At 36.4% G+C, this 26161-nt stretch overlaps 1 protein-coding gene across 3 annotated transcripts in view; it reads left to right on the forward strand.

The window, feature by feature from the left end:
• LOC150097567 (rho GTPase-activating protein 18-like) overlaps positions 1-26015 on the forward strand; it is a 109614-nt gene extending 83599 nt beyond the window's left edge. For all 3 annotated transcript variants that reach the window (XM_090407286.1, XM_090407287.1, XM_090407288.1), the window contains 11 exons: positions 2570-2735; positions 2865-2956; positions 3153-3230; positions 7755-7926; positions 20346-20428; positions 20676-20888; positions 21602-21682; positions 21852-21908; positions 24977-25146; positions 25296-25396; positions 25523-26015. In XM_090407286.1, the coding sequence (XP_090263412.1) occupies positions 2570-2735; positions 2865-2956; positions 3153-3230; positions 7755-7926; positions 20346-20428; positions 20676-20888; positions 21602-21682; positions 21852-21908; positions 24977-25146; positions 25296-25396; positions 25523-25614 (1305 nt within the window). In that variant the 3' untranslated portion in view covers positions 25615-26015. The remainder of the gene's footprint in view (positions 1-2569; positions 2736-2864; positions 2957-3152; positions 3231-7754; positions 7927-20345; positions 20429-20675; positions 20889-21601; positions 21683-21851; positions 21909-24976; positions 25147-25295; positions 25397-25522) is intronic.
• Positions 26016-26161: the final 146 nt, after the last annotated feature.

Below are 26161 nucleotides of genomic sequence, written 5' to 3' on the forward strand. Positions count from 1 at the left end.
TACTACAAAGCGATTATCCTATGGTATAGACATCGAGCCCATCCTACCATAGGCTAATACAGCAGAAGACGGATAAAATCAACTTGAATTACCATTGGGGCTGTTTTCTCAAATACATCTACGCTTTGTTATGATACAAAGTCAATTTTAAGAGTGGATTCTAAAAGTTGTTTTAGCTTCAACACACACACACACACACACGCACGCACGCACGCACACTGTAAGGATAGGCAACTGTGACATTTTGAAACAATGATATTGTAGTCAGGAGTTATTAAGATAGAAGAATGGTACATGCTATTGAGCAGCAAACTTTGCAATTGTTCAACAAGATAAAATGAAGAGACTGTTGCAAAAAAAAAGAGGTAAAAATGGATTGTCATATTGGGCCAGTACAGAATGATCGTATTCATTTTACTGTATCAATGTTTACAGATTAAAAAATATATATATTTTAGTATGACTATGCAAAATATATTTCATAGGCTATTAAAGTTGTTTTCATTATTGTAATATGATCAAATATTTATCGAGACAGTTCACTAAGTCAAACGACCATGCAGTATTTCGATAAATTTATCTGTCACCACCTATCGGTAGAGTTCGTTGAGGTCGTTCCACAAATGGAGACATTGAGTACGACTAAGTCACGGTCTAAAAAATCTTTACGTTAATTTCTTAACTCATGCGAAGAATAACAGGCTTAACATCATCCGAAACGTCATTTGAATTTTAAACTGTCATCCTGACCACATCTTGAAACAAACTTCTTAAGAAGTTCTGCTCAATTCATTTAAAGAACAATAGTTGATTAATTATGCGAATCCAATACTTTCAAACAAAGAACAATTAAAGAGAGAAAAAAAACACTTACCTCCTTTCTTCAATTAAAAAATTCCTAAGAGAAAGTTTTGTTGTTTACGCAGCCGAGCGATCTCGCAAATGATGACCCGCCTTTCTTACTCCGTAACTTTATAGAGACCCAATTCTTTGCAGCTAGCCCTCACGATATCTCAGACCTCAATGTGAGAGAACAGGTGCAGATGAATAAACACTTGGGGTTCGATTCCCTAGTTTTTGAAGGGTGTTTGCTGCATAGAAGGGGGATGAGATGGGGAGAGATACATCGGAGCACTTTCGTTGGAGAGTACAAACTTTCTTCATTTGCCCCCTTTTTCTTTTAAACATTGCCTTAGGAGGGAGGTCAGGAGTTGATGACGAAGACTTGTCCTCATCAGTGTACGTACGCTGGTCGGAGGTAAGGTTGTTCCGGTTTGTGTGTCACATCTCACACATGTACTTGGTACAGACAAAATACCCTGTAGCCTACTTATTTGACCGCATGCTACAACTTGTTCTGCTCGTGCTAACACCACATCCCTGGAGAAAGGGATAGGAATGTGGTAGGCTTCTCTATTGTTATAAAAATGTTGGAATCTTGATCGTTTAGTAAGACATTCAGTTTGCCACTGTACAACATTAACTGCGTATGTGGAGGAGCCTACAGACTTCTTACTTTAGACCTTTAGAATTCTCCATTTAAATTTTTTTTAATTGCTTTATTTCATTCTTATGTGATGGCCTGCTGTGTAAGACTAATTTCATTTTTGTTTTTTATTTTTAATTTTTATTATTAAGAAAGCAAAGTTATGGACGCAGTTTCATATCGATCACTCGAAGTTTCTCTTGTAGCGTGAACTGTGTCAAATATCAATTACACAATCGAAACTCCGTTGACACGATTATCGCCATAGAAACTGAAATTATGCTTTGACCAAGTGACCTGCCAGTGAACCGTATTTTACTTCAATTTACGATTTCTCTCTTTCTGACTATTCAGTAAACGACGCCTGTTTAACTGGCGCTTTTTTTGATCTCGAAGCAAACGAATTAAAAAAAAAAATCTAAGCCGTCAACACAATTCATTTAAAAACTATTCATAAAAATAGTTATATTTTAATGGTTATGAATTACTTGTGCGTGAAATTGGCCGTGAATTGCCTAACGTACAAACTTAAATGATGTGCATTATTAGGTTTAGCACAAACGTTAACATAATCCGAATGTTGACTCCATTTGTAATTTGTGTCAAGGCTTTCGCTAGAATGATGATACACGAGCAACCAAATGATTTCAAAACTTGTATCTTACAGAATTATTACAACATTTTTTACTAGGTAGGTATACTTCCTGAAACTGGATATTTTCTTGCTTAACAAGATGCCTTTCGTAAAGATTTCGCTTCGAATTACAGGTGTAAATATAGGTAGAATCCGGTTACATCGTCTTAAAAAAAAGGGGGGGTCACTAAATAATAATTTAAAATAAAATTTTGAGGGCTTGTAGCATCTCAATAAATGTATTTATTTTAGGCGCTTATGTATTAAATAAATACGCAGTCGAAAATCAACTTGTAATCAGCGCCCCATGACGGCGAAAAAAGTACCTGACTAAACAAAATTGATTTCTCGTGCCCAGCTTAAATTATTTGTTTAACTGAAAAATGAGTTATGAATTCTTATTGGTTGATTTTTCCCCCGTATATTAAAAATAACATTGCTGATTTCAGGATATGGTTATCCAACCAAACGAGCAAGGAACGATCTATACCGAAGATCTGAGTATGGAAGATATGGCAGCAGTTCGAAATTTTGCTTTCATTGAATTAACGGCGTTGTACGAATCTTATGACCTGAAATATGGAAGAAGAAAGTTATTGAAAAGAAGAGTTAAAGGTAAAGATATAGACGCATTGTAGACATGTTTTACAAAATATGTCTACAATTATTTTAATCGTTATTTTAAAATAACCTGTGATGAGTCATTTTTGGTTCCCAAAAAATATCTGTTGTTTTATTGATTAGATGATGCAGTGTTTGGAGTACCATTGGCTACGCTAATGTATCAAGACAAAAGTAGAATAAATGGATACCACATTCCTTTAATTTTGGTCTGGGTAAGTGTTTAATGCTGAACGATGATTTAATCCAAAGTAAAGTAGTCACTTCTTTTGCAAGTAAATTAAGTGTAAGATGCAATATTATTTTTGCGTCAGTCTTTTATTTTGTACGATACACGCGTTCTCTAAACCTCGAAATTTCTTCTTTTCATTTCTTTACTTTCAAATGTAAACCTTGATTTCTTTTTTATAGATTCTATCCCATCTTGAAAATAAGGGACTCAGAGAAGAAGGAATTCTTCGTCTTGGAGGATCTGTACATAAAGTGACGGTAAGTTCTGTTAATGATAATGTTGATATTGGATTCTTTTGGACTTCTCCAAGAATATATAGGTATTCCAATGATATTGAACTCCTTGAAGGAGTTTTTATTTTATAAATTCTTAATGAAAAATAATTGATAACTGACTTAGTATAAAAAACTTGCTTTAAAAGCATTTACTGAAAGACAGTAGACTGGTCTGTTGCCTGTTTCTGAATTTGTATTCTAATATTTCTTTTTTCTCTTTTTTTTTTATTTCTATCTTGGCGCCTGCTGTTTAGTTCACTTTCTTTGACTTATTTCTCAAATGTGCTTGCTCAATCTCCGAATGTACGATTTATTTGACGTTCAGTATTTTATAAACTTCCTTCCTGCAGTCTACTTTCTTTCCGCCGAACTCGCAGCACGCTCTACTCACCTACATTTTACCCCCAAGGCTATTGTGTGAGTGTTTTCAAAGAAAACGTAACGTTCAGTAAAACGTAAAAGAATTTTAACCTTCTCTTTCTTCAGGAAGTCAACTTTCCATGATTGTTTTCGTACATATTTCCTCAGCAGTCAGTTTCCTCCAATTAATTATGTTAATGAAATCACGTGAGACAAATAGAGGTTTAAAAAAATAGCTATGCATATGAAAGTACCTTAATTTTCACAGTCCTCTCCCTTTAATAATTAAGTTATTTATAATTTAATAATTACGTTTCTTTTGATTTATTATAAAATGAAACTTTATTTTATAATTAAACTTCATAATTAAAATTATTATTATTACAACGTGACACCTCAAAGGAGGACTTATCGCGGGAGGGCATTCTACTTTCTACATACATCTCTCTATCTCTCCTACTACTTAAAAAAAAAGTATAGTGCTTTAAATCGAAAAAAAAATCATGAAATTGTAATAGCCTCTTTGGTGTTGGGGGAAATCTTTCTGAACACGATTCTGAGGTTTCTCTGAAACATTTCATGAGGCTACATGTAATTAAAAAGGTTTAATGGCTTAAATATAACGCAACAGTTCCTGCACCATTGTCAAGGTTTGAACGATCAGAGTATTGGGCATTGCAGATCATAAAGAATTTTTCTTTTACCTGTTGTTTAGTAATAAATGATCAAACTTTCGGTATAACTAGTAGAGGTCTAAATACTTATTCAATTCATGATGTTTATTTACATTACAAAGTATTTAAATATATTTATTTAAATAATATAATTATATTATTATTATTATTATTATTATTATTATTATTATTATTATTATTATTATTATAGTGGTATGCTAGAGATGAGTGAAATCGATAGCCCTGATATAAGAGAAATAACACATATTGTAAGCAGTTCTTGTCCCTCTATTCAGCAAAAATCTTCTTCTTTTTGAGTATTCTGCAATTGAGTAGGTTCTTCTTTTAGTAACAGAAACTTTCCTTCCACTCTCTTCTGTTCTGAGCCTTCTCTTTCAAGGTTCTGTACCTGTCTCCATTCACCATGTCATCTAGCATTGTTTTCCTTCCTCTGGATCTTTTCCCGTCTATTTTTCCTTCGATGGCATCTCCGATGATTCCATTCCCTCTTAGAATATGTCCAATCCGGTTTCCCTTGCTTCTTTTTATTCTCCTTAACAGACTTCTTTCTTCTTCTACTCTTTTTTTAAAACCTCTTCATTAGTTATTTTATCTGTCCATTTGATTTTTTCCATCCTTCTCCAAATCCACATCTCAAAGCTTTCCAAAATCTTAATTTCTTCTTTCTTCAGTGTCCAAGTTTCAGCTGCATAGAGGGCAAACACTCCACACATAACATTTTATTAGTCTTTTCTTTAGGTTTCGATCCATTTTACTTCTGAATAAATTCCACTTTCTATTAAAGGCATTTCTTCCCATCGCTATTCTTGCTTTTATGTCAGCAAAAATATTAATTAGAAATGACACATACAGTCTTCTGTTACATATGATGATAAGTTAATTGATGCTTTTTTTCCTATGGAAAGGAAAATATGACGTTAGGTCAACCAACAACGTTGATAGCTAATTTATATCAGTTTAAAAACTTTGCTTTCAAATCAAATATGGCCGCTGATGAAAGTAATCCGAAAGTTAGAAATCGAACGACGTAGTAATTTTATTGTCACTGTCTTGAGTAATATATTTCGAGACCCTCTAGGGATACTAGATAGGGAGCAAAAATAAAATAATACCAGTGACAGCACTCCGACATGACGATCAAAATGCGTTTATTAATATCATTCGCACACGCGAGAGTTGCGAAGTTTGTAACGCATAACTTTGGGTAGTTTTTGATGCACCGTCCTAAATCTGAAAAAAATTCTGTTGAACAGATCTGGAATTGAGCGGAAACAGGGTCCATTTCTGCACAAGCCAGAGGCTGAGGGAGCTTTGGATGTGAAATTGTAAAATAGGTGACTAGTCGTTTCAATGACTATTCACCTATGCAATGACAAAAGGAAATGACTAGTCACCTAGTCATTTCTTCTGTTAGCATTAAACTTATCAAGAAGGGAACTTGACTTTTTTTGTGCCGGGACTGCAGAAAATAAGCTTTAGATATAAGTCGAAGAGTTCATTTGATATATTGTCATTTGATATTCAGTCAAAAATCAAATGGTTTGACCAAAATTCAAAACTTTTCTCGGACTAGAAACGTATCCATAGGGCTACTTTGTTGAAAACGGACCAAACCATGAGAATATAGGTTTGATCGTTGATCTTGAATGACTATATATTGATCTTCACTTTAGAGACCTTAATGGACAAGTAAATAATAAACCTCATCGATTAAATCACACCTCCGGTATGGATTACATTCTTATCATGGCACCGAAGTCACGAAACGCATTTTGGATCACTGGTATTGTTAATTTACTTTGAAGGTGAAAGTTGACTATTCATAGAAAACTGTAGGATCTAAAATGAGATATTATTATGCTTAGTTAAGCAGTACGCGATTCTAGCTCCGTTTAGAATGTCATTATGGATATGTAAATAAAAACGTTACGTATTCGGAGATTCTACAGAACGATGCACTATACGGTTTTCTTACGTGCATTTTTACTTATTGCTGTTACTATACGGCAAATACAGCAAATTCTAATGTTTTAGCTACGGTTGGCACTTGTAGTTATCTAGCAAAGTATGCGGAACTATGACATGCACGAGCATTACATAATGTTCTTGTAATGTGAAATAAACGTGACCAGGAATGGAACCATAAAATTTTACATCTGAAAGCTTTCAGAACTGAGTATAAGAGTAATATTAGAGATTGCAATGGTTTTCTAATCATTCATAATGTATAGAACAGCAAACAATATATTAATGGAAATATCAGATGGGTGCATATTCTTTTTTTTAATATGATCTGTACATGTAGCACATCAGTAGTGCTAAACCAGCACCTCAGCGCCCAAAATACCTACTGAAAAGGATTATAATAGAAACAGAACGATCACTTTCTATGAGAAAGTGTGTGTGTGTGAGAGAGAGAGAGAGAGAGAGAGAGAGAGAAGATAACCTATGAAGCAGACTTCCTTTGGATATGAGTGACATCGATAATGAATGTTTTAAAATTCCAGATAGTCAGTTGGAATCTTGGAAAATATTGGGTTCCCCAGCAGCAAAGAATTGTTAACATGACCACGCACAGAGACAGTCCGAAAATGTGGCGTTTTAAAATTAAAAAAAAAAATGACTTTTAAAAAAAATAAAAATGTCTGACCCTGTTTGTTCATATTGCATTTCGTTCTACGTGCTCGTCAAATCATTTAGATGCACAAATGCAGTTCCGAGTGTAATGCCACATACCATTGGATCCATCTGTCACGATTCCAAATGTACTTTCTCGTCTCTGTTTTTTTATGTCTCTCTTCCAAATTAATACTGTCTCATTGTCCTTTGAATGACGATTCTTTATTTCCCATTTGTTGTTTCTAAGTCAGGCTAACTTTCTATTTCCATCAAAACGTACACAAACTGAGGTTTCCTAGCTTTACTTAGTCTGCTCTAGCAAACATACCTCTTTTGAAATCTGATTTGGAGTTTCTGCTGGGCTATTTGGTCACGTGGACAGAGATATCACGGTTGGATTCGAACTCACATTTGTTGGTTTGTAAACTCGAATCCTACCGTGATATGATTAAAGTATTTTCGTCACAGAATTGATTATTATCCAATATGCTTCTACCAATTTCTTCATTGGAGACCCTGAAGTGGCTTGAAAAGTACTACATTTGGTCTGTGGAGTTAGGGCGTCCAGATACCTTACTTATGAGCTCTAGATTGCTAACTTTTCATGACCGAGATTATCATAAAACAAATACGAGGTTTTCATTCATATTTTTACGTAAAATGTTGCATAAACTGTTGCCTAAATTATCTGTGTGTGTTCACGAATGATCAAGTATTTATATTTAATCATCTTTGTCACGGACACTTATGAATTTCTGGGTAAGTAATTTGACTAGTTGTTTGACTCTGTCTAAACGAAGGTGTTTATTTTGCAATTTGTCCCACCCACTAGGTGTTACGACAGGAAATTGAACGCCATTACTTCATCAATCCTGCAGCTGCCGAGCGTATTATTAGGAGTTCATCCGTTCACGACTGCGCTGCCCTTCTCAAGCAGTTCATCAGACAATTGCCAGAACCGATTCTGACTCGGGATTACATCGAAGCTTTCCTTCAAGTGCCAAGTAAGTGATCCAAGTGCATTTCTTTGGCAGCGGTTAAAGAAAATGAGAGAAACCGAAATAATATAACGATCGGACAAGCGTTCTTTCTTTCTTGTAATAAATGGCACATTCTGCTCTTTGAAAGAGAGAACTAGAACAAGAAAGTACTCTCGGAACACCCCCCCCCCTGAAAAATGCGTCAGCGTAGAAATAAGGCTTCTTTGTACATGTGTTGAAAGGGAAATTGGAAGGGAGAAAGAGGAGAGTGTGTGTGTGTGTGTGTGTGTACGCGGAGAATTTGGGAACAGGTCAAACAACAAAAGCGGAGTCCTGCTTGCATTGACTACCGAACAGGCAACGCTGCATGTTTAGTCAAGGACACACGGGGAAGAAACCAGCTGGATTGGTTTCGAAATCGGGCAGGTCATAGAGGGAGATGAGAACCTTGATTACCTAAGATTACAGACACTTCGCTGTCTGTGGGTGAAAATGGGGCATTGACTGAAATAGTGAGGGAGGAATCCACGTGTACAGTTTTTTCCCCTTCTGAATTTGTATTAGGATCCGAAATGCCCGTTAGATGTCGCACCAAGAGGGGGAAACTTGGAGCTTGAGTTTAACTAAGTTGATATTGTTGCGTTGACCTGTAACATGTCGAGACGTGTTAGACTATCTGCTGCTCTATCTGTTCAATATTATGTGCAAATGCAAACATATTTTTGACTAAGTCAGGGAAGAACTATAGAATTATATAAAAATATTAAATTAGCGTGGCTCAGATCTGACTGAGTATAATTTCTTTTTGTTTTAAATCAATTAATTAATTTGAAACGAATTATTTAAAGTTCATTAGATGCATTTTGTTTCATTCCTTTTTTACAAGCTCACGATCCTCTCCTAAGGCTGCGAACGTCTTAAAAAAGGGACACCATGAATTTATATACATTTTAAAAGGGGCTTGATAACGTCAAGTTTGAGAAGTCCTAGCTTAGCACATGCAATGAAACTTATAACCCTTTCTCTTGCTCGCACATCCATACACGCACACAAATGGTTCCACGGTGTCAGCATTTGCTTTGTTTCTTTTGACAGTGTCTTAGAAAGTATAAGAAATCCTTCTTTTACTGGCTTTCATTTGATACAGCAAACCAAGTGAAATACAATTTTCATTCTAGAAGCCACAGGCGGATAGAACTGTTTGCTTCAATCTGTAGTGCAACTAACTTTGGAACTCAGACTATTTATTATCCATTGGATCTCTACATAAACCTAAATCAATCCTGGTATGTCTGTTGACTCTTAGCTTTTATTTATTAAAATTGGGGTCATAAGGTTTCTTCCTTAGGTAGAGGTCAGAACTGTGTCTTTTTCTGGGTCACGAGAAGTAAATAAGTTTAAAAACACTACTCAAGTGAAGATAAGACAAACAGAATCACTCGCTTTCTTTAGCTATTGATTTTAGTTCTACCATCTCCATCGGACACTTGAACCATGAACTCCTTGCAGTATTTATCAGTACTTGTCTACCCGTGGTTATTTATCGGTCAACAAATCCACTTGCGCTTAATTATATTCTTCTGAGAACATATCCCTATCGCTAACAAGAAATTCATATGCCAATACTAACGAAATTAATATTAAAATTCATCATCGACTCGCAACGGTTTTGAGTATCTTTTTAACGATGTAAAAAGCCAATGATAAGAAGTGAATTCTGACAGTATTTGGGTAACGAGGTTAGCTTGTCACTATCTGCTTTTAACCCTTCCATATTCGGGAATACGTTAACGATTGTCAAACACATATACGACCCCCCCCCCCTTTTTTTTCCAACAAATCACTCTTCCCTACCGTGAGCAGAATAGTTATAAAAGAGACCAGTTTATAGAGTGGGTGATGTGCTAAATATGTCGACGACGTTAAAACTTCTAGACTAATTCAAATACTTCCAAGAATTATGTAAGAAATCTGCTAACCTTAATGGAAATGTGGGGATTTTACAAACTGGAAAGCACATATGCAGACCAAGTAAATTTGAGAATGAAAGCGTGCGCTTTGCTGCTAAGAAAACATGGATGAAAGACAAATTGCGGTCACAGAATAGAGAGATCGTTTTAACGTGTTGGAGGAATCTTTTTTTTTTTTTTTTTTTTTTTTTTAAAGTCATGACTCGGAAGTTAATATACCTTTCACCAGAGGTTAAAAAACGATGTTATTCATACAAAATCTGAAAGTATTAATATTATCAAATTATAAATTAAAATCGAACTGAATGAATAAAAAAGAATTAGATGGGAACTTACTATCGGATAAAATTTTAAATATTTTATTTAGAATTCTATTCATATTTTTTATTCATAAACATTTAAATTAAAACTAATAATGTTCGTTAGCGGATAAATAAGTGAATACTCGAATGCTTTTTGCTCTCTTTTTAACTCCACGGAGGTCGCGGTCGAAAAAATTGCAGCATAGGTCTCGTGTATCTGAGAGATACATTCATTGCTAGTATCTGCTAAAATGCGATAAAACTTAAAAAAAAAAAAACAACAACACTGCAAATATAATACATGATAGTTTATTTATTTTCAGTTTACAATCTAGAAATTATTGGAAAAAAAAACAAAGAAGTAAAAAACAACTAAACCAATACTATACTGACATCGTAGGTCGTTGGATCTCTGGTATCTCTCAGATACAATTTACTAGGAAATATCACATAACACCGCAATAAACAGTGTGGAATATCACTCGTAATATATGCATGCGCAGCTACTCATGACCTCCAAGCTGTAATTCTTACACATATCCACACTGGATATGTGTAAGAATATTTATACTAAACAATATTAAATAATGTTTGTATCTGACAGATACAAACACTATAGTAGAGTGTTATTAAGCTTTAAGCTCGCCCTGGAAGGGTAGGGAGATTAGCTGTGTTCAGCTAAGCATAGAATTGACTTGAGTCTTTTGTATTTGTAGAATTATGCTTCATTGTAGTCTGAAGCTTGTTTGATCAGCAGATTTGGATGATTACTTTTCTTGGTGAAGAACTTTTCTGCCAGATCATGAAGGAGGGATGTGATGTAGGGAATGTTGACTTCTCTGTGAATCTGGGAGTTTCTAATGTTTCTGGGAGTTAATTTCTAATAGGGCGTCCAGAATCATTCTCAGGCATTTATTTTATATCTTCGGCAATTTTTGAATGTTTGTATCTGATGTATGGCTCCATGTAGGAGATGCGTAAGTGATGACTGGACGTATTACCATGCTGTATATGAGTAGTTTGTTCCGAGTATCCAGTTTGCTTCTTCTGTTGATCATGGAGTAGAGTTGCGCGGTTACTTTGGATGTCTTCTAGTTTATGTGTTTTATATGACTGGTGAATTGGAGTTTTTTTGTAAAGCATCACGCCGAGATATTTGACTTTAGTCTGCAATGGACTCTTGACTCCTAGCAGGTGTATGTCCTCCTTGGTCTGGACCTTTTTGGAGAACAGTATGGTTGCTTGTCCATCAGCCACTTCTCCGATGTATGAGTACTGCTTTGGAGTTTTCTGATTGCCAGTTTGGGGCTGAGAGATCTTGCTAATAAAGCAGTATTATCTGCATATAATGCTGTGATTGTTGAACTTGGGTTTTGAGGGATATCAGCTATGTAGAATGAAAATAGCATGGGGCCAGAAGTGAGCCCTGCGGTACACCTGCTAGGATCTTGCGTCTGGTTGATACAGTTCATTTATTTTGACCTGCATGTATCTGTCTTCGAGGTATGTGTCAATTATTTTTATTAAATTGATTGGTATATTGAATTTGAGTTTGTAGAGAAGACCCTGATGTCACACCTTATCAAAAGCCTTCGCAGCATCTATAAAGACTGCAGCTGTGTGGAGATTCCAGTTGAAATCCTTTGTGATATATTCGACCAGTCGGTGTATTTGTTGTACAGAGCTATGGTTTTTTTTTCTAAATCCGAACTGGTCATTTGGAATAATTTATTCGTTGCTGATTGAAGCCTTGTAAGGACGACTTTTTTCCGCAACCTTTCCAAGGCTGGATAGAAGACTCATAGGTCTGTAGCTTTCGGGGAGTTGAGAGTTCTTTCCAGTCTTTTTGATTGGCGTGATATCCGCCGTCTTCCAAGTTATGGGAAAATGCTTAAATCTGAGAATGGCACTGATTATGTTGACTAGAAGCGCAATGGCTTTTCTGGGAAGTAGTTTGATTATTCTCTTTGTGAGTCCATCTGGACCTGGAGCCTTGTTGTTGTTGTTCAGATGGGTTATGATATTTGTAACTTCTGCTGGAGAAGTGGGTGTGATAGGTTCTGAATTATCCTTTTGTTGTCTTAAGACCCGCTTGACTCGGCGGTGAATCTTGTAGATAAGATTCATGTTCAGATTTTCATAAGAGGGGTTACATTGAGTTGCCACGCTTTCAATTAGAGCTTCGGCTTTTTCTTTATCTGTGTGAGCAATTGCTTTCTTCGTCTGTATTGGGGGTATAGGTTGACTTTTAGTGCGGAGGGTTCTCAAGAATTTCCAGGTGGAGATGTCCTCTGGGTTTAGATTAGTCAGTTTGGTTTCCCAATCTTGGTTTCGATGTTTTTTTGCAAAGCTTCACGGACTTGTCTGTTAAGATTATTTAGAGTTGTTTTATCTTGTGAGGTTCATGTGTTAAGGTACCTCTTTCTGGCTTTGTTTTTTAATCTGATTAGGTCCATGATTTCCTCAGGAATCCGACCGCTAAGGTGAAAGACTGTGGTTTGGGTAACTGATACTATTGCTTTTTTTGATTTGGCTGGTAAGGTTGTTTACGGCTATGTCTATTTCCTCTTTATTATGGATAATAGGTACTGGGCCAATGTGATCTGAGAGAGTTCTGGAGAGCTTGTCCCAAGATATAAAGGAGTGCGGAGGAGAGAATTGCTCTTGTGTACCGAGCTTAAGCAGAATGGAGTTGTGATCAGAAGATAACTCGTTTAACGTTTCCAGTTGATTGGTATCCGATGTTTCTGAGAATGGCGATGTCGAGTACATTTGAACTTCCAGCTGGAATGTGATGGGTGGGCTCTATGGGTCCGACTATAACAATAGAGTTTCGCGTTGAGTAATGGTTTAGAATACGACCTTTGTTATTGATTGTGGAGCTGAATCAAGCTATATGCTTGGCATTAAAGTCTCCAGCCATGATGATGGAGTCTGTGGAGCCGAGAATGGAGTCCAAGTCAGATACCAGTAATGGAATGCTGGGTGGATTGTATACAACATAGATTTTGATGCTGACAGCATTGTTTGTATGAACTTCAATACCTATTATCTCTAGGTTCTTGGTTTGCGGATTGGTCAGGACGTTGTGGCTTAGATAGTTTTTAATGCATACGGCTGTACCTCTTCCACTGGTGGTGAGTCTGTCTGTTTTGTACAATATGTAGCTCCGTAATTTAGAATTATTAGCTGGCCTGAGATGTTTCATTTACTAAGATTATATCAGGATTGTATCTGTGAGTGAACTCTTGCAGTTCCAGGATTTTGTTGCTCAGTCCATTTGCGTTCCACGCAGTTATGATAAGGGAGTTAGGCTTATATTTCCTTTTATTCATGATTGAGGGCTGTCAGAATTGAATGGGTACCTTGCAGGAATTTATTCGTGGAAGACAGCGTAGGATTTGTTTTGCTGAATTCCTGAAGCATGGTTGCTAGTGAAGCAGTTAGTACTGATGTTAGGTTGGAGCTTGTGAGTTCTTTGGAGGAAGTATCCTTGGCTCGTGCAGCCTAGGCGTATGTTTTGGTCCTGGTTTCAGGTTGTTTTCCTTACTGAGTTGTCAAAGTGGAGATTGTTGGGACTGGATAGCGATCTGCACGGTTGTCTGGAGTGTCAGTGCTGGGCGGTGGATGGGCGGCTTTTGCTGATCTGCGGTTCTTTGAGTGTGCTACGCACCCCTTATAGTTGGATGGGTCCTCAGTTTGCGCACTTAGCTGGCATAGATCTTGGTTTGGTGCATGTGATGGTCTGGTGGCCTTCGCCGCATTTTAAGCACCTGAATTTGGCCCGGCATAGTTTTTGGGCGTGCCCAAACCGCTGACCTCTGTGGCACTGTCCTGCTGACGCTCTCTTAGAGGTTTTCTGGTAATTCTGAGGCCACAAATAGCGTCAGTTCATGTATCGTCTTCTGCGTGTTATCAATCTCTACAAGTACTAAAGGCATTGGCCTTTTGTCAGACCTGAGCATCCTGCTCACTTTGATTGGGGTCAGGCTCTGGTTGCTTAGATCAGCGGAGATTTCTTCGGGAGTGATTCCTTCTGTGACACGGCGTATCACTACCTTTAGGGTCTTTGCGCTTGGTAAAGCAAAGGTATGGCAGGGTATATTTTGTTGTCCATTAGCCTTGTCATCTGCCTGTAGTCAGTGACAGCAGCTGGCTGGATTTTGACTCTCTCATCTGAGTTTTTTGCCCAGGAGTATGTGATGTTGTGTTCCCTGAGGGCTGATGTGACAGAAGTCCATTTCTCATTATCCCGTAATATGACTGGGGGAACCTTCTCCGAATTTTTCGGAACGTCCTGTGTGGGTGAGTCCTCTTCCATAAGATCCTCTGTTGTTATAACTCTCTGTTGTTTGAATGCTCCCGTTGTGAGTTGTTATGGAGATGTTTTAGGTGGTTGAACAGTAATTAATTCCACTTTAGATTCTTCATCCTCTCCTTCTGGATCGTTTGTTTGGGCCTGCAGGTTTAAATAACCCGGCCAGTCAGTCTCAAACTTTGACTTGATAAACTTTAGCACATCTACTGTCTCCTCCTTGTTTAGAGTTTGGATCTGTTCCTTGATGCCTTCGATGCCAATGCGGCGTCTCCTGGTTATTTGAGGGCTGCGAAAGACTTGGTAATAAAGTAGGACGGTGAGCCTACAATTATATTCCCTCAGGCTTAAGACCTGCCAGAACAATCCTGTTGACTGGAACAGTCAACTAGCAAAGATCGAGAAGTGGTGTGTTGTAGTGTTGTGGGAAGAGACCGTGAAACTGCTTGGCTCAACTCGGATTCCCTACCTCCCAAAAACCATACATCCACCACTGGTCATCAATGCGGTGGGGCCTACGCGGCCATTGACCTCATACACATTTCGTGTATAGTGGGAGATAGTAGGAATTCGGGCAGAGTTAAAGCCAGTGCAATGCAAGATTCACGGAATACCTCCGTAAATTATGTAGTACAGCCTAAAAAAGTACGGTTTTCAAGCACAATAAATAAAAAACGTGTATCCGCATCGAGTTAATCACCTCTAATCCATCATTCCCTCCTCTAAGCACTTTTTTTTTTTTTTTTTGGCTAGATGGGTGAAACAAAAATGCTTTTCATATTCCCCGTTATCTGTAAAGAAAATGTATGCATAGGGTTATATAGCGCTATAGGCTCTGATCATGACAAGAGGGTAACAGCAATAGCCGAGCCTCAGTTAAAACTTCATTCGCTACAGTATTGCCATCCATTACACTCCCTGGGGCCCCATTTTAGTCGCCTCGTGCGACATGCATGGGCTACAGTGAGGCTATTCTTATCCAGGCCACCATACAGGGCCTCTAAGCACTCAGGAATTTCCAAACATTAAAAAGTGCCAGATATGTTTTCGTTTGAACGGTGTATAATTTAAAAGTAAAATATAATTTTAAGTTAATAAAATAATTTTAAATTAAATTAAACATATTTTTTGGTCGTAAAATATTAAAACATATAAGACTTATTGTTAAACTGACCATAAATTTTTAATTCGTACGTATGTTCGTACAATATTGCCTACCGGTTTCGCTAGTAACTGACTAGCTTTCACAAGGGTTGCACAGTACAAAAAATGATAAATGCAAAAAAAAGGTTTAAGAATACAAAAGGCGTTAGTACCTGTTAGGTAGCTAAGGTAACACGTTCGCGTGACATGTCCGTATGAAACTGTGACTTTCTACCACGAACACGCGTTACATGCATACGCGTAATATGATTATTCGCGTATTGTAGTTCTGTTGAATTGAAGGAATTAATTAGACTTTTCCGTGTATCGTTCAGTATGGTCCCTTGATTTCTATTTAGGTTGCTGCCTGTACGTAACACTACTGCAGCTTCTTTAAATAATCGATGTCTGTAATCTTCGTCCACGTAGGGCATAGAGCTGTTATTTCAGTCAATGGTGTGGTTCGACGTTGAAAAGTGATGTGCTAACCTGGAGGTGACCGTTCTGTTGTGATTTACATCGCCAACATGTTCTTTCGGTCTTTTTTCCAGGCTTCTCGAAGTCTGTCCAATGTAGGAAAGACCGCACGTGCATGGAATATTATACACACCTGGATATTTATAAAATAGAACACTGTCTTTAGGATATCATAGAACCTGTCTGATGCTAGTAGTTGGTTTAAATACAACCCTGATGTTATGGCCCTTTAACAATCTCGCAATTTTGGTGGAAATTGAACCCATAAAGTGGATGATTGCTGTTAAAATTTGCTGGGAGGCTGTTCTTTCTTGTTGGTTATCTTTGTATAGAAATTTGTTGATGATGTTTCGAGGATAACGATTTTGCGATAGTGTTATAGCGATTTGGGACAGTTCTGTTTGAACTTCTTCATCGTCGGAGATAAAGTTTCTGGCTCGATTTCTCAACATGTGGATGATGCTCTGTTTATGTGACCTATGATGGTTTGAAGAGTAATGTAGATATCGTCTAGTGTCCGTAGGTTTTTTGTAAATGGACAGTTTGAAATTGTTACCTTGTCTTTTAACAAGTATGTCCAAGTGTAGCTGTTCGTTGTTTTCTACTTCTAGAGTAAATTTGATTTTATTGTAGAGTGAGTTGATTCTATTGACAAACATATGTAGGTTTTCCATGTTGTCCTGCCATATAATGATCTCATCTACATATCTCCCCCATATTGACATTTTACGACCACCAAAAAATATGTATAATTTAAATAGTCTATTGAAACACAAAGTACGGTGCCTAGAAAAGAAAAAATGCAGAAAGACCAAACTATTGAACCACTTAACATTCCTAAAAAGGTCTAGGGATTTCTCTATCATCCCTATCATCCCTAAATTCCTTATCATCAAAGGACATATTCAATCCATACAAGCCAAAAGAACTTACCAAAAGACTTCATTGGCACTACTCAGAGAAGGAATCCAACACATCAGGTACGAATTGAATATAAGTGATGTTAATTGCCGCAACTATTTTGATGACATTTCTAATAGTATAGATTACACGACCTGGAATAATATAGACCACATGATAGAACAAAGCTGAGAAAAAACTTTCCAATTAAATAAAGTCAAACAAATTAGAAAATTTGAAGAACTTTACAAGAAAAAATACCAGACACACAAAGGCCTCCCAGATAACAAAGTGATTTTCAACATGTCGAATCACTGCCTTTCGAAACATGAATCAGATATACTAAAGAAAGGTTTCAATCACTCCAAATTACATTCCTAAAATGGACTTTATGTGTGGAGTTGAAAAAAGTCTCTACTCGCTACCACAAGTTGTAGCCAACGATATTAAATTCCAAAGCACGATCATCCTAGCAACAGCAAAACAACCAAAACTGAATATCACTCCATGTTATTGTTATTATTATTCCTGACACCTCCAAGGAGTCCGAAGACTCATCGCGGGAGGACACTTACAACTGTTTCAACCACTACATCGAACCTCTACTACGAATCATCTCCATCAACGGCATCTACCGCCCACCACCACCACAACTAGTATTTTTTGTCTGTAAATTGCGTGTGTTCTGAAGAGCCGATTTTTATGTATGCGGGATGAAAAACCCGGTTTCCGGGAGAAAAAAACCCTGCTACCTCCGTGTGAGATCAGCTAACTCATCTTCGATTGAAATCGCCCAGATAAAGATTCCTCCCTTCACGACGAGAATCGAACTTAGGCCTATTCCAATCGAAGGGCGCAATGTACCGTCGTTCTTCCAATTGCGCTACGGAGGCGCTTTGAGGAAGAACAAAGAAATAATAACTAAAGCGGACAAGGGGAATGCCACTGTCATCCTAAAATCAAAAGACTATTTCAAGAGGATAAACTACTTACTATCAGACAGTTCCACGTGCAAAATCCTCAATAAAGACCCTACCATGAAGATCCATAATGAGACAAACTTTCTGATCCGTAACATGAATACTTGGCCTGAAGAACTAAAAAGAAAGCTTAAATCCTCGCATCCCATCACTCCTAGACTGGATGGGGCGCCTAAAGTGCATAAGGAAGACGTGCCACTTCGTCCGATTGTGGATGGCAAGTCTTCCCCCACTTACCTATTGGCTAAGCACCTAGCGAACTTAGTAAAGGGAAAAATTAGACAAATAGAATCCTACATAAAAAATTCTCAACACTTTGTTGACAAACTCAAAAACGTGAAGACTTTGTTGACAAACTCAAAAACGTGAAGTTATGTCTGTTTGTGTTATCTTCACGTTTTTGAGTTTGTCAACAAAGTGTTGAGAATTTTTTATGTAGGATTCTGTTTGTCTAATTTTTCCCTTAACGTAGTATTCTTATTCACGAATGTACCAGTAGAAGAATTCATGAACATTATCAAAGATCTCTTTCCTGCTGATATTACAAAGATGTTCAAGCACTGCCTACAATCAAATTTCTTCCAAGTTAGCAACAAGGTATACAAACAATTTATACAAACAAGGTATACAAACAATTGTATACAAACAAGGTATACAAACAATTAGAAGGCCTAGCCATGGGCAGCCCTCTGTCACCACCATGTGCAGACCTTTTCATGGAGAAATTTGAAAATGAAATATTCACCAGCATTACTCCTAAACCTTCAATATAATGGAGATATGTAGATGAGATCTTCATCATATGACAGGACAACATGGAAAACCTACATATATTTGTCAATAGAATCAACTCACTCCATAATAAAATCAAATTTACTCTAGAAGTAGAAAACAACGAACAGCTACACTTCTTGGACATACTAGTTAAAAGACAAGGTAACAATTTCAAACTTCCATTTATAAAAACCTACGGACACTGGACGATATCTACATTACTCTTCAAACCATCATAGGTCACATAAACAGAGCATCATCCACATGTTGAGAAATCGAGCCAGAAACTTTATCTCCGACGATGAAGAAGTTCAAACAGAACTGTCCCAAATTGTTATAACACCATCGCAAAATCGTTATCCTCGAAACATCATCAACAAATTTCTATACAAAGATAACCAACAAGAAAGAACAGTCTCCCAGCAAATTTTAACAGCAATCATCCACTTTATGGGTTCAATTTCCACCAAAATTGCAAGATTGTTAAAGGGCCATAACATCAGGGTTGTATTTAAACCAACTACTAGCATCAGACAGGTTCTAAGATCTCCTAAAGACAGTCTTCCATTTTATAAATATCCAGGTGTGTATAATATTCCATGCACGTGTGGTCTTTCCTACATTGGACAAACTTCCAGAAGCCTGGAAATAAGGCCGAAAGAACATGTTGGCGACGTAAATCACAACAGAAGGATCACCTCCGGGTTAGCACATCACTTTTCAACGTCGAACCACACGATAGATTGGAATAACAGCTCTATGCCCTACGTAGACGAAGATTACAGACATCGGTTATTTAAAGAAGCAGCAGTAGTGCTACGTACAGGCAGCAACCTAAACAGAAATCAAGGGGCCATACTGAACGATACTTGGAAAAATCTAATTAATTCCCTCAGGTCAACAGAACTACAATAAGCGAATAATCATATTACGTGTTTGCATGTAACGCGTGTTAATGATACTGAGTAGAAATGTCACGCGAACGTGTTACCTTAGCTACCTAACAGGTACTAACGTCTTTTGTATTCTTAAACCTTTTTTTTTTTTTGCATTTATCATTTTTGTACTGTGCAAGCCTTGAGAAAGCTAGTCAGTTACTAGCGAAATCGGTAGGCAATATTGTACGAACATACGAACGAATTAAAAAGCTATGGTCAGTTTAACAATAAGTCTTATATGTTATAATTTTTAATTATTATAATATTTAATAATATTCAAATTATTGAATATATAAATAAAGGATTCTTTTATATTTATAATTCACTATGAATGCCATAAGAGTGACTTACTGATATGCTGCTCTTGTTATGTTTATATATTTTATTCCCTTTGTAATGTGTATTAATATGTTAATTTTCCATCAAAAATTAAAAGAAAGCTTTTTTTAAGCATTTCAAGAGTAGTAATTATATATATATATATTTAAATTTTATTTAAATTTTGTGAAATATTATAATCAAATAGTTTTACATTCATTTTTTTAGATTTCGAGATGGGACTAGAGACTTCATTCCCTTTTCCTTTTGGGATGTTTATACTATCCAATTACTCACCGGTTGCCTTTTCTTTTTGTCTTTTTCAGAAATATCAGATATAGAACATCAGCTGAAAGCTCTTAATTTGCTTGTCATCCTTCTGCCAGACCTCTACAGTGATGTATTACAGGTAAACATCCAACTAATGATAATGATTTGGTTTACAGAAGTAATGTTATGAAATTACCATAGATGGCGACACTATCCTTTGTCCTATTTCGAATCACTTGATCTGAAATAGAACAAAGAGTTAATTTTCATTTAAAAAAATTAACCAATTGCATAGATGATATAAATGTCGATAACAAAATTTATAAATTTCAAAAATAATGTCCTTGGAAATAAGACAGTTAAAGTCTTTTGTTTTCATTGTTTAGGAGCTGCTACGGTTTTTGAAGAGGGTGGTCGAACACGAACAATACAATCGTATGAGTCTGCACAATGTGTCGATGATTATGGCACCAAACTTGCTCAATTCGACTTACAGGAAAAATAACGGGAAAGTCGACATGGCAAGCGAAGTGAGTGTGGCAACGGACACGTGTCGACTCACCCAAATGATGATCAAGTACCAGCATATGCTTTGGGTGGTAGGTTTTTCAGTACACTTGTCATATTTCCTATCGAAAATTACTAACATGCGCTATTCCTCCTAATACCCGAGTTTTGTTTTTATTTAGTACTTAGTTTACTTTCTACAGAGGAAAAAATATCATTAGGTAAAACACTGATTTGTTACTTAAATATAAAGAGCCAATAGAATCAGAGAGTTTCATGCCGAATATAGTAAACTATAAAAGTATCGGCGATTACTAGCGTGAGCTAATGCAAGTAGTCCTAGTACGTAGTACAAACTCGGGCAACTCGCAGCAAAAGTGACTACTTAGCTCACGCTAGTAGTCGCCGATACTTTTATAGTTTACTATATTCGGCGTGAAACTCTCTGATTCCAATCTTTGAGTTTCTTATTCGTTTTTAAAACAATGTGGGATTTAATATCCCCTTAATTTAAATAAACAGTGATATCTATTTGGGTTACGTGGCGCAAGATGGCGCCAGTGATTAGTCGACATGCGTGTAAAAACAACGTATATCGGTCTCTCTGTCTTCATTGAAAATGATTAATTACTTAAAAGTTAAAACAAGGGGAAAAAACGCCAAAGTTCTGAGTTTTTCAACGAACAGTCATTTGTTATTTTGTAACAAATTTGTTATTTGTAACAATAGAATATATGGTCTCCTAGCAACAGCATTTCAACTTTGTCTAATCGTATGTTGATTATTTTTTTTTTCTTTCTTTGAGGTTCCACCATTACTGGTCCATCAAATAAGATCGTTGAACATCGAAGGAGGAAAGAAAAAGGCCATCAAAGATAAAAGACAGGTAATAACTCCCCATCTACTGCAGCTTCATGATTCATACTGAAGATAATATTGACAGTTATTTCCTCTTATTCAAAACTATCCAGTAGTTGATTTGTTGTTAAAATCTGAAAGGTGATAATCCAAAATATCAATTTCATAAAGTTGGTATGTTTGTTTTTTTCCTGCAGGGTCGACATGCAAAGCAAACAGAGGATGGCAGGGAGAGGTCGAAAAGCGCCAGTAGTGTGAGTAGAATACCATTATTAAAAACTTTTATTATTATTAAGAGAAACCTCCAGGGATTCGGAGACCCATCGAGGGAGGCCACATACTACACACACACACACCAGCTATCATACTTATTCTTGAATTCATTCACACTGCTTGCACTCGCAACATCCAATGGCAAATCACGCACCACCCTCTGAGAGAAAAATCTATCCTTCACGCTCTTCATTCTCAGCTTCCAAGGATGCCTCTCGTCCTTTCCTCACTTTCCGTAAATTGAAAAATTCCATCAATTGAAATCTTGTATGACCCTTTCGATCTGTCTTCATACTTAGTATTCCACAATCCTGATATCATTTTAACACTCTCCTCTGCACTCTTTCCACTGTATCAGAATCACAATGGAGACCAGACTTGCACACAGTAGTCCAACTGAGGTCTTATCAAGGCTTTGTAAAGAGGCAAAATAACATCTCTATCTTTACACGTGAACGTTCGTTTCAGCATTGCAATTATCTTTGGAGTTGTATTTGCAATCTTTGCCACATGGCCCCTAAGCTTCAACTTCCTATCTACTAACATTCCAAGATCCCTAGCCTCATCAGTTTTTTCTAGCTTAATCCCACCAATATAATACGTCATTGGATATCTAATCATGCCGAAATGAATGACTTTGCATTTACTGACATTGAACTGACATCCATTTTCCCATGCCCACAATTCCAGGCTATTCAAATCATTCTGTAAGTACAGCAATCCCTCGATTAATGAGCCTAATGCGTTCTTTAAAACAGGCGCACTAATCGAATATATATGATACATAATAATCTATGGGAAACAGTATAATTCGTTCCTCAAATTTCTTTTTCGAACCTTAATTTTTTTAATAAAAGAATTAAGGTATGTCTCAGGGCCTAGTTAAAGGAAAACCATGAAGCTGAATGACAATAAAACATATTCAGAATATAAATTTTATTATTCTACTTCTTAACAAAGAATTGAGCTAACGCAGTTTGGCGCCATTTTGTTTCTTTTTTTCATACAACCGACGGTATGGCCCTATTGCCTCTTCTACTCTTCTGCAAATTTTACTGCTTCTCTCTTCATCATCGAATCTTTTTCTCACATCCACTTTTTTGCTCACTAATTCTTTTACCCATGATTAAAGCTTGGGAAAATACTTTAAAATAAAAAAAAAGTAAGGAAAACACACTCATATAACATTGCAAAGGAGGCATGAGATACGACCATCAGTGCACTTTGTAATTATATTATGCCCATACTTTTGTACAGCTTCGCTTGGCTTGGTGCCAAGAATAGTCGATTCATGCTGAAGGGGAGAAAGAAATGAAGGACGTACGAATCGGTCGCCAACATGCGAAATCACTTGCTTTATAGATAAAATTTCCCAACTGTTATACAAGCAAAATAGTTCCCACTTTAAAAACTACAATGTTCATAAAAGTTAATTTTCCGACGTGTAATAATAAAAAACAACTCATCCCAGAAGACGAATTGACCACCCTATTATCGGAATGGATTCTCCTTTTTGTGACATGCGCAGAAGTGTCTCGAATCTGTGGACGTACTGTAGCAGACGACATAAATATTGGCGGTAAATTTTGGAACATAGTGTACATGGAAGTAGTGTAGTAGGGCATTAAAAATAACTTTGTAAAATGTTTTAAATCGGTAACTAAATCATTTCATTCTAGTGAGTGATTTTTTAAAATAGTTAGCCATAACAATGTATAGATAGAAAATTTTTAGAATCTGTAACATTTATTTTTAAGATATATATAGGCGCACTAATCGAATTTGGGTATCGAAAAAAAATGACGTACTAATCGAGATTCCTGTACTGCATATCAGCAGCATTCCTGATTACCCTACCTATCTTTGCTTCATCAGCAAATAGCTGTATGTCGCTTGTCAAATCCTTCCCAATATCATTAATGTACCTTGCAGACTCAGATCCCCCGTTCTCATCTTTCTCATATTCTCATCTTCATCTTCATTCTGAAGATGAAGATGAGAATAACTCCATCTGTGTAAAGATGCTGCATTCCGCTTGATAGGGATTCAAAATTGACCTTACCCTCTAGTTAGGGATGCGATTTAAAGTTGACGTTTCTCAGCATCGACTGGAGTTCATTTGTTTTAAATTTTCATCTAAGATTTCGAAATCATCTGACTGAAAGTCTAAAGCTTAGATATTAGTGTAGCTTGATGTTCTTAGTTTAAAACAAAGTACCAGAACAGTGAACAAAAAAAAAATATTGGAATATTAGTTTAATAAAGAAATACAGTAGATATGTTTACAATAAACCACGAAGTATAAACGCTTGCATATAATTAACAATTTAATAAAATCAGAAAAAAACATAATAAAATATGTCCTATATATTTACGCTTGAAGATCACGTGTTTTTTTTTTTTTTTTTTAAATCGATCTCAAAAATTAGGACCAAGTTTAGTTCATCTTCTGTATTAGCAATTAATATCTGATCATCTGCTTACCATAACGTATTTAGTCAGTAAAAAAAATATTTTTTTCCATAATTTCAAGCTATTACTTATTTATAAATTTTATTTAATAGATTTAGTAATCTCGCATTTAATTCGACTTGTCATAATTAAATAATTATATATTTTTATAAATATCTTCCTTTATTTTATTTTATTTTTTAGATTTTTCTTAGAATTTCTGTATCTCTCACTTCAGATAGCTCTATTACATTGATTTTAATAATAATCGCCACGAATTATTTTAAGATAGTATAGTTTAATTTATATTATAATGGCCCGATGTTGAAATAATATTTTATTTCAACATCTGGTTATCAATAATAATATTTAATAGAAGAAAAAAAAAAAGATTCTACTGACATAGTTTCATCCTCTTTTTCCCTTCTTTTCCAAGCTTGGACAAAACCTTGAAAAGTCTTCGGTTTAAGTATCGAAAGCTTCAGGCGATGTTGAATATGTTGATGCACATCATTATTATTTGAATCACAACACTAAATCTCAGCATGAGTTTCTTCACTCGCTCCCTCATCTAATTATCAATCCCTTTATTTCCCAGGCCATATTACACGAGGGATTTATTTTGACTGTTCATGCTCCCCAGTTGCAGCGTTTCACAGACATGGTGATTGACGATACTTACACCACAGCCAACGAGGTAGTGCGGCAATTTCTTAAGACATTGAAGTACTCGGACACTGTGGACAATCACATAGACGGAAGGAAAAGGTTAGTAAGAACAAACTAAATCTTGTGTGGTCCGTTTTCTTCAGTTATATATAGTTCATATGATGTTCGTGTTATTAAGCCTAAATGAATGTTGTTTCATTTTCTTAGGCCCTCATCACTTTAACATTAACCTATTCTTGACCTTCCAGGTCTCAAGATGAAACTTCATCGCAACGGAGTTGTCTACTTGGGGTCAGAGGGTGCGATGGTGCTCACAACCACTTCTTGTACGAGGTAGGAGGGAACATAGGTACGTAATCGTATAAGGGAGGGTGTTGATGATTTTTCCAATATGTTGCATTGATTCTTCGCTGATCAGTGACGAAAATTTGCTAATTTTTTTTTTTTTTTTTTTTTTTTTTTTTTTCCCCTTTAGGTGAAAGGCGAATAGATGGAAGAGCCAATGTATTATCAGTTTATGGCACAAATTCTTCCGCTGAATGGGAAGTGAAGTGTGACTGGAAGTAATCCCAGCTTTATTTTATTATAAATATTTTATTTGTTGCACGTTTTGGCAAATTAGTCGAGAAAAACAGTTGAATTAATCTGGAAAATGCGATCCAACGAAGGTCAGAAGGACATTTGAGAAGTTCAAAAACTCTACCAATATCCTCCACCCCCCCCCCTTTCTCTCAGTTTTCCACACATAAAAGGTGTAAATGAACAAGGTGATCACCATTGCCAAGCAACCAAGGACGCAATAAACTTGGTTGCTGGGATAAGTGCCATTTAATTGCAGGAAGTCGAAGTGGTTCAGCTACTGCATGCTAATATTGTTGTATATCAATATTTGGGATTCCTTCAGTGGATTTTCCTTTGTGCTTAACAGAGATGTGTATATTTTATTTCAATAAATAATGGCCGTGTTATGTAACTAGTAAATTATGGTAAGTTGAAGATGCTGTGACGGGAAGTTTCAGGGTAAAGTAATTTTTTTGCAGTTGCCTTTTCTGCTGTGTGTGTGTGTGTGTGTGTGTGTGTGTGTGTGTGTGTGTGTGTGTGTGTGTGTGTGTGT

Source organism: Typopeltis vanoorti, chromosome 17 (genome assembly GCF_054136105.1).
Source record: "Typopeltis vanoorti isolate ZY-2024b chromosome 17, IOZ_Tvanoo_1.0, whole genome shotgun sequence".
NCBI lineage: Eukaryota > Metazoa > Arthropoda > Arachnida > Uropygi > Thelyphonidae > Typopeltis > Typopeltis vanoorti.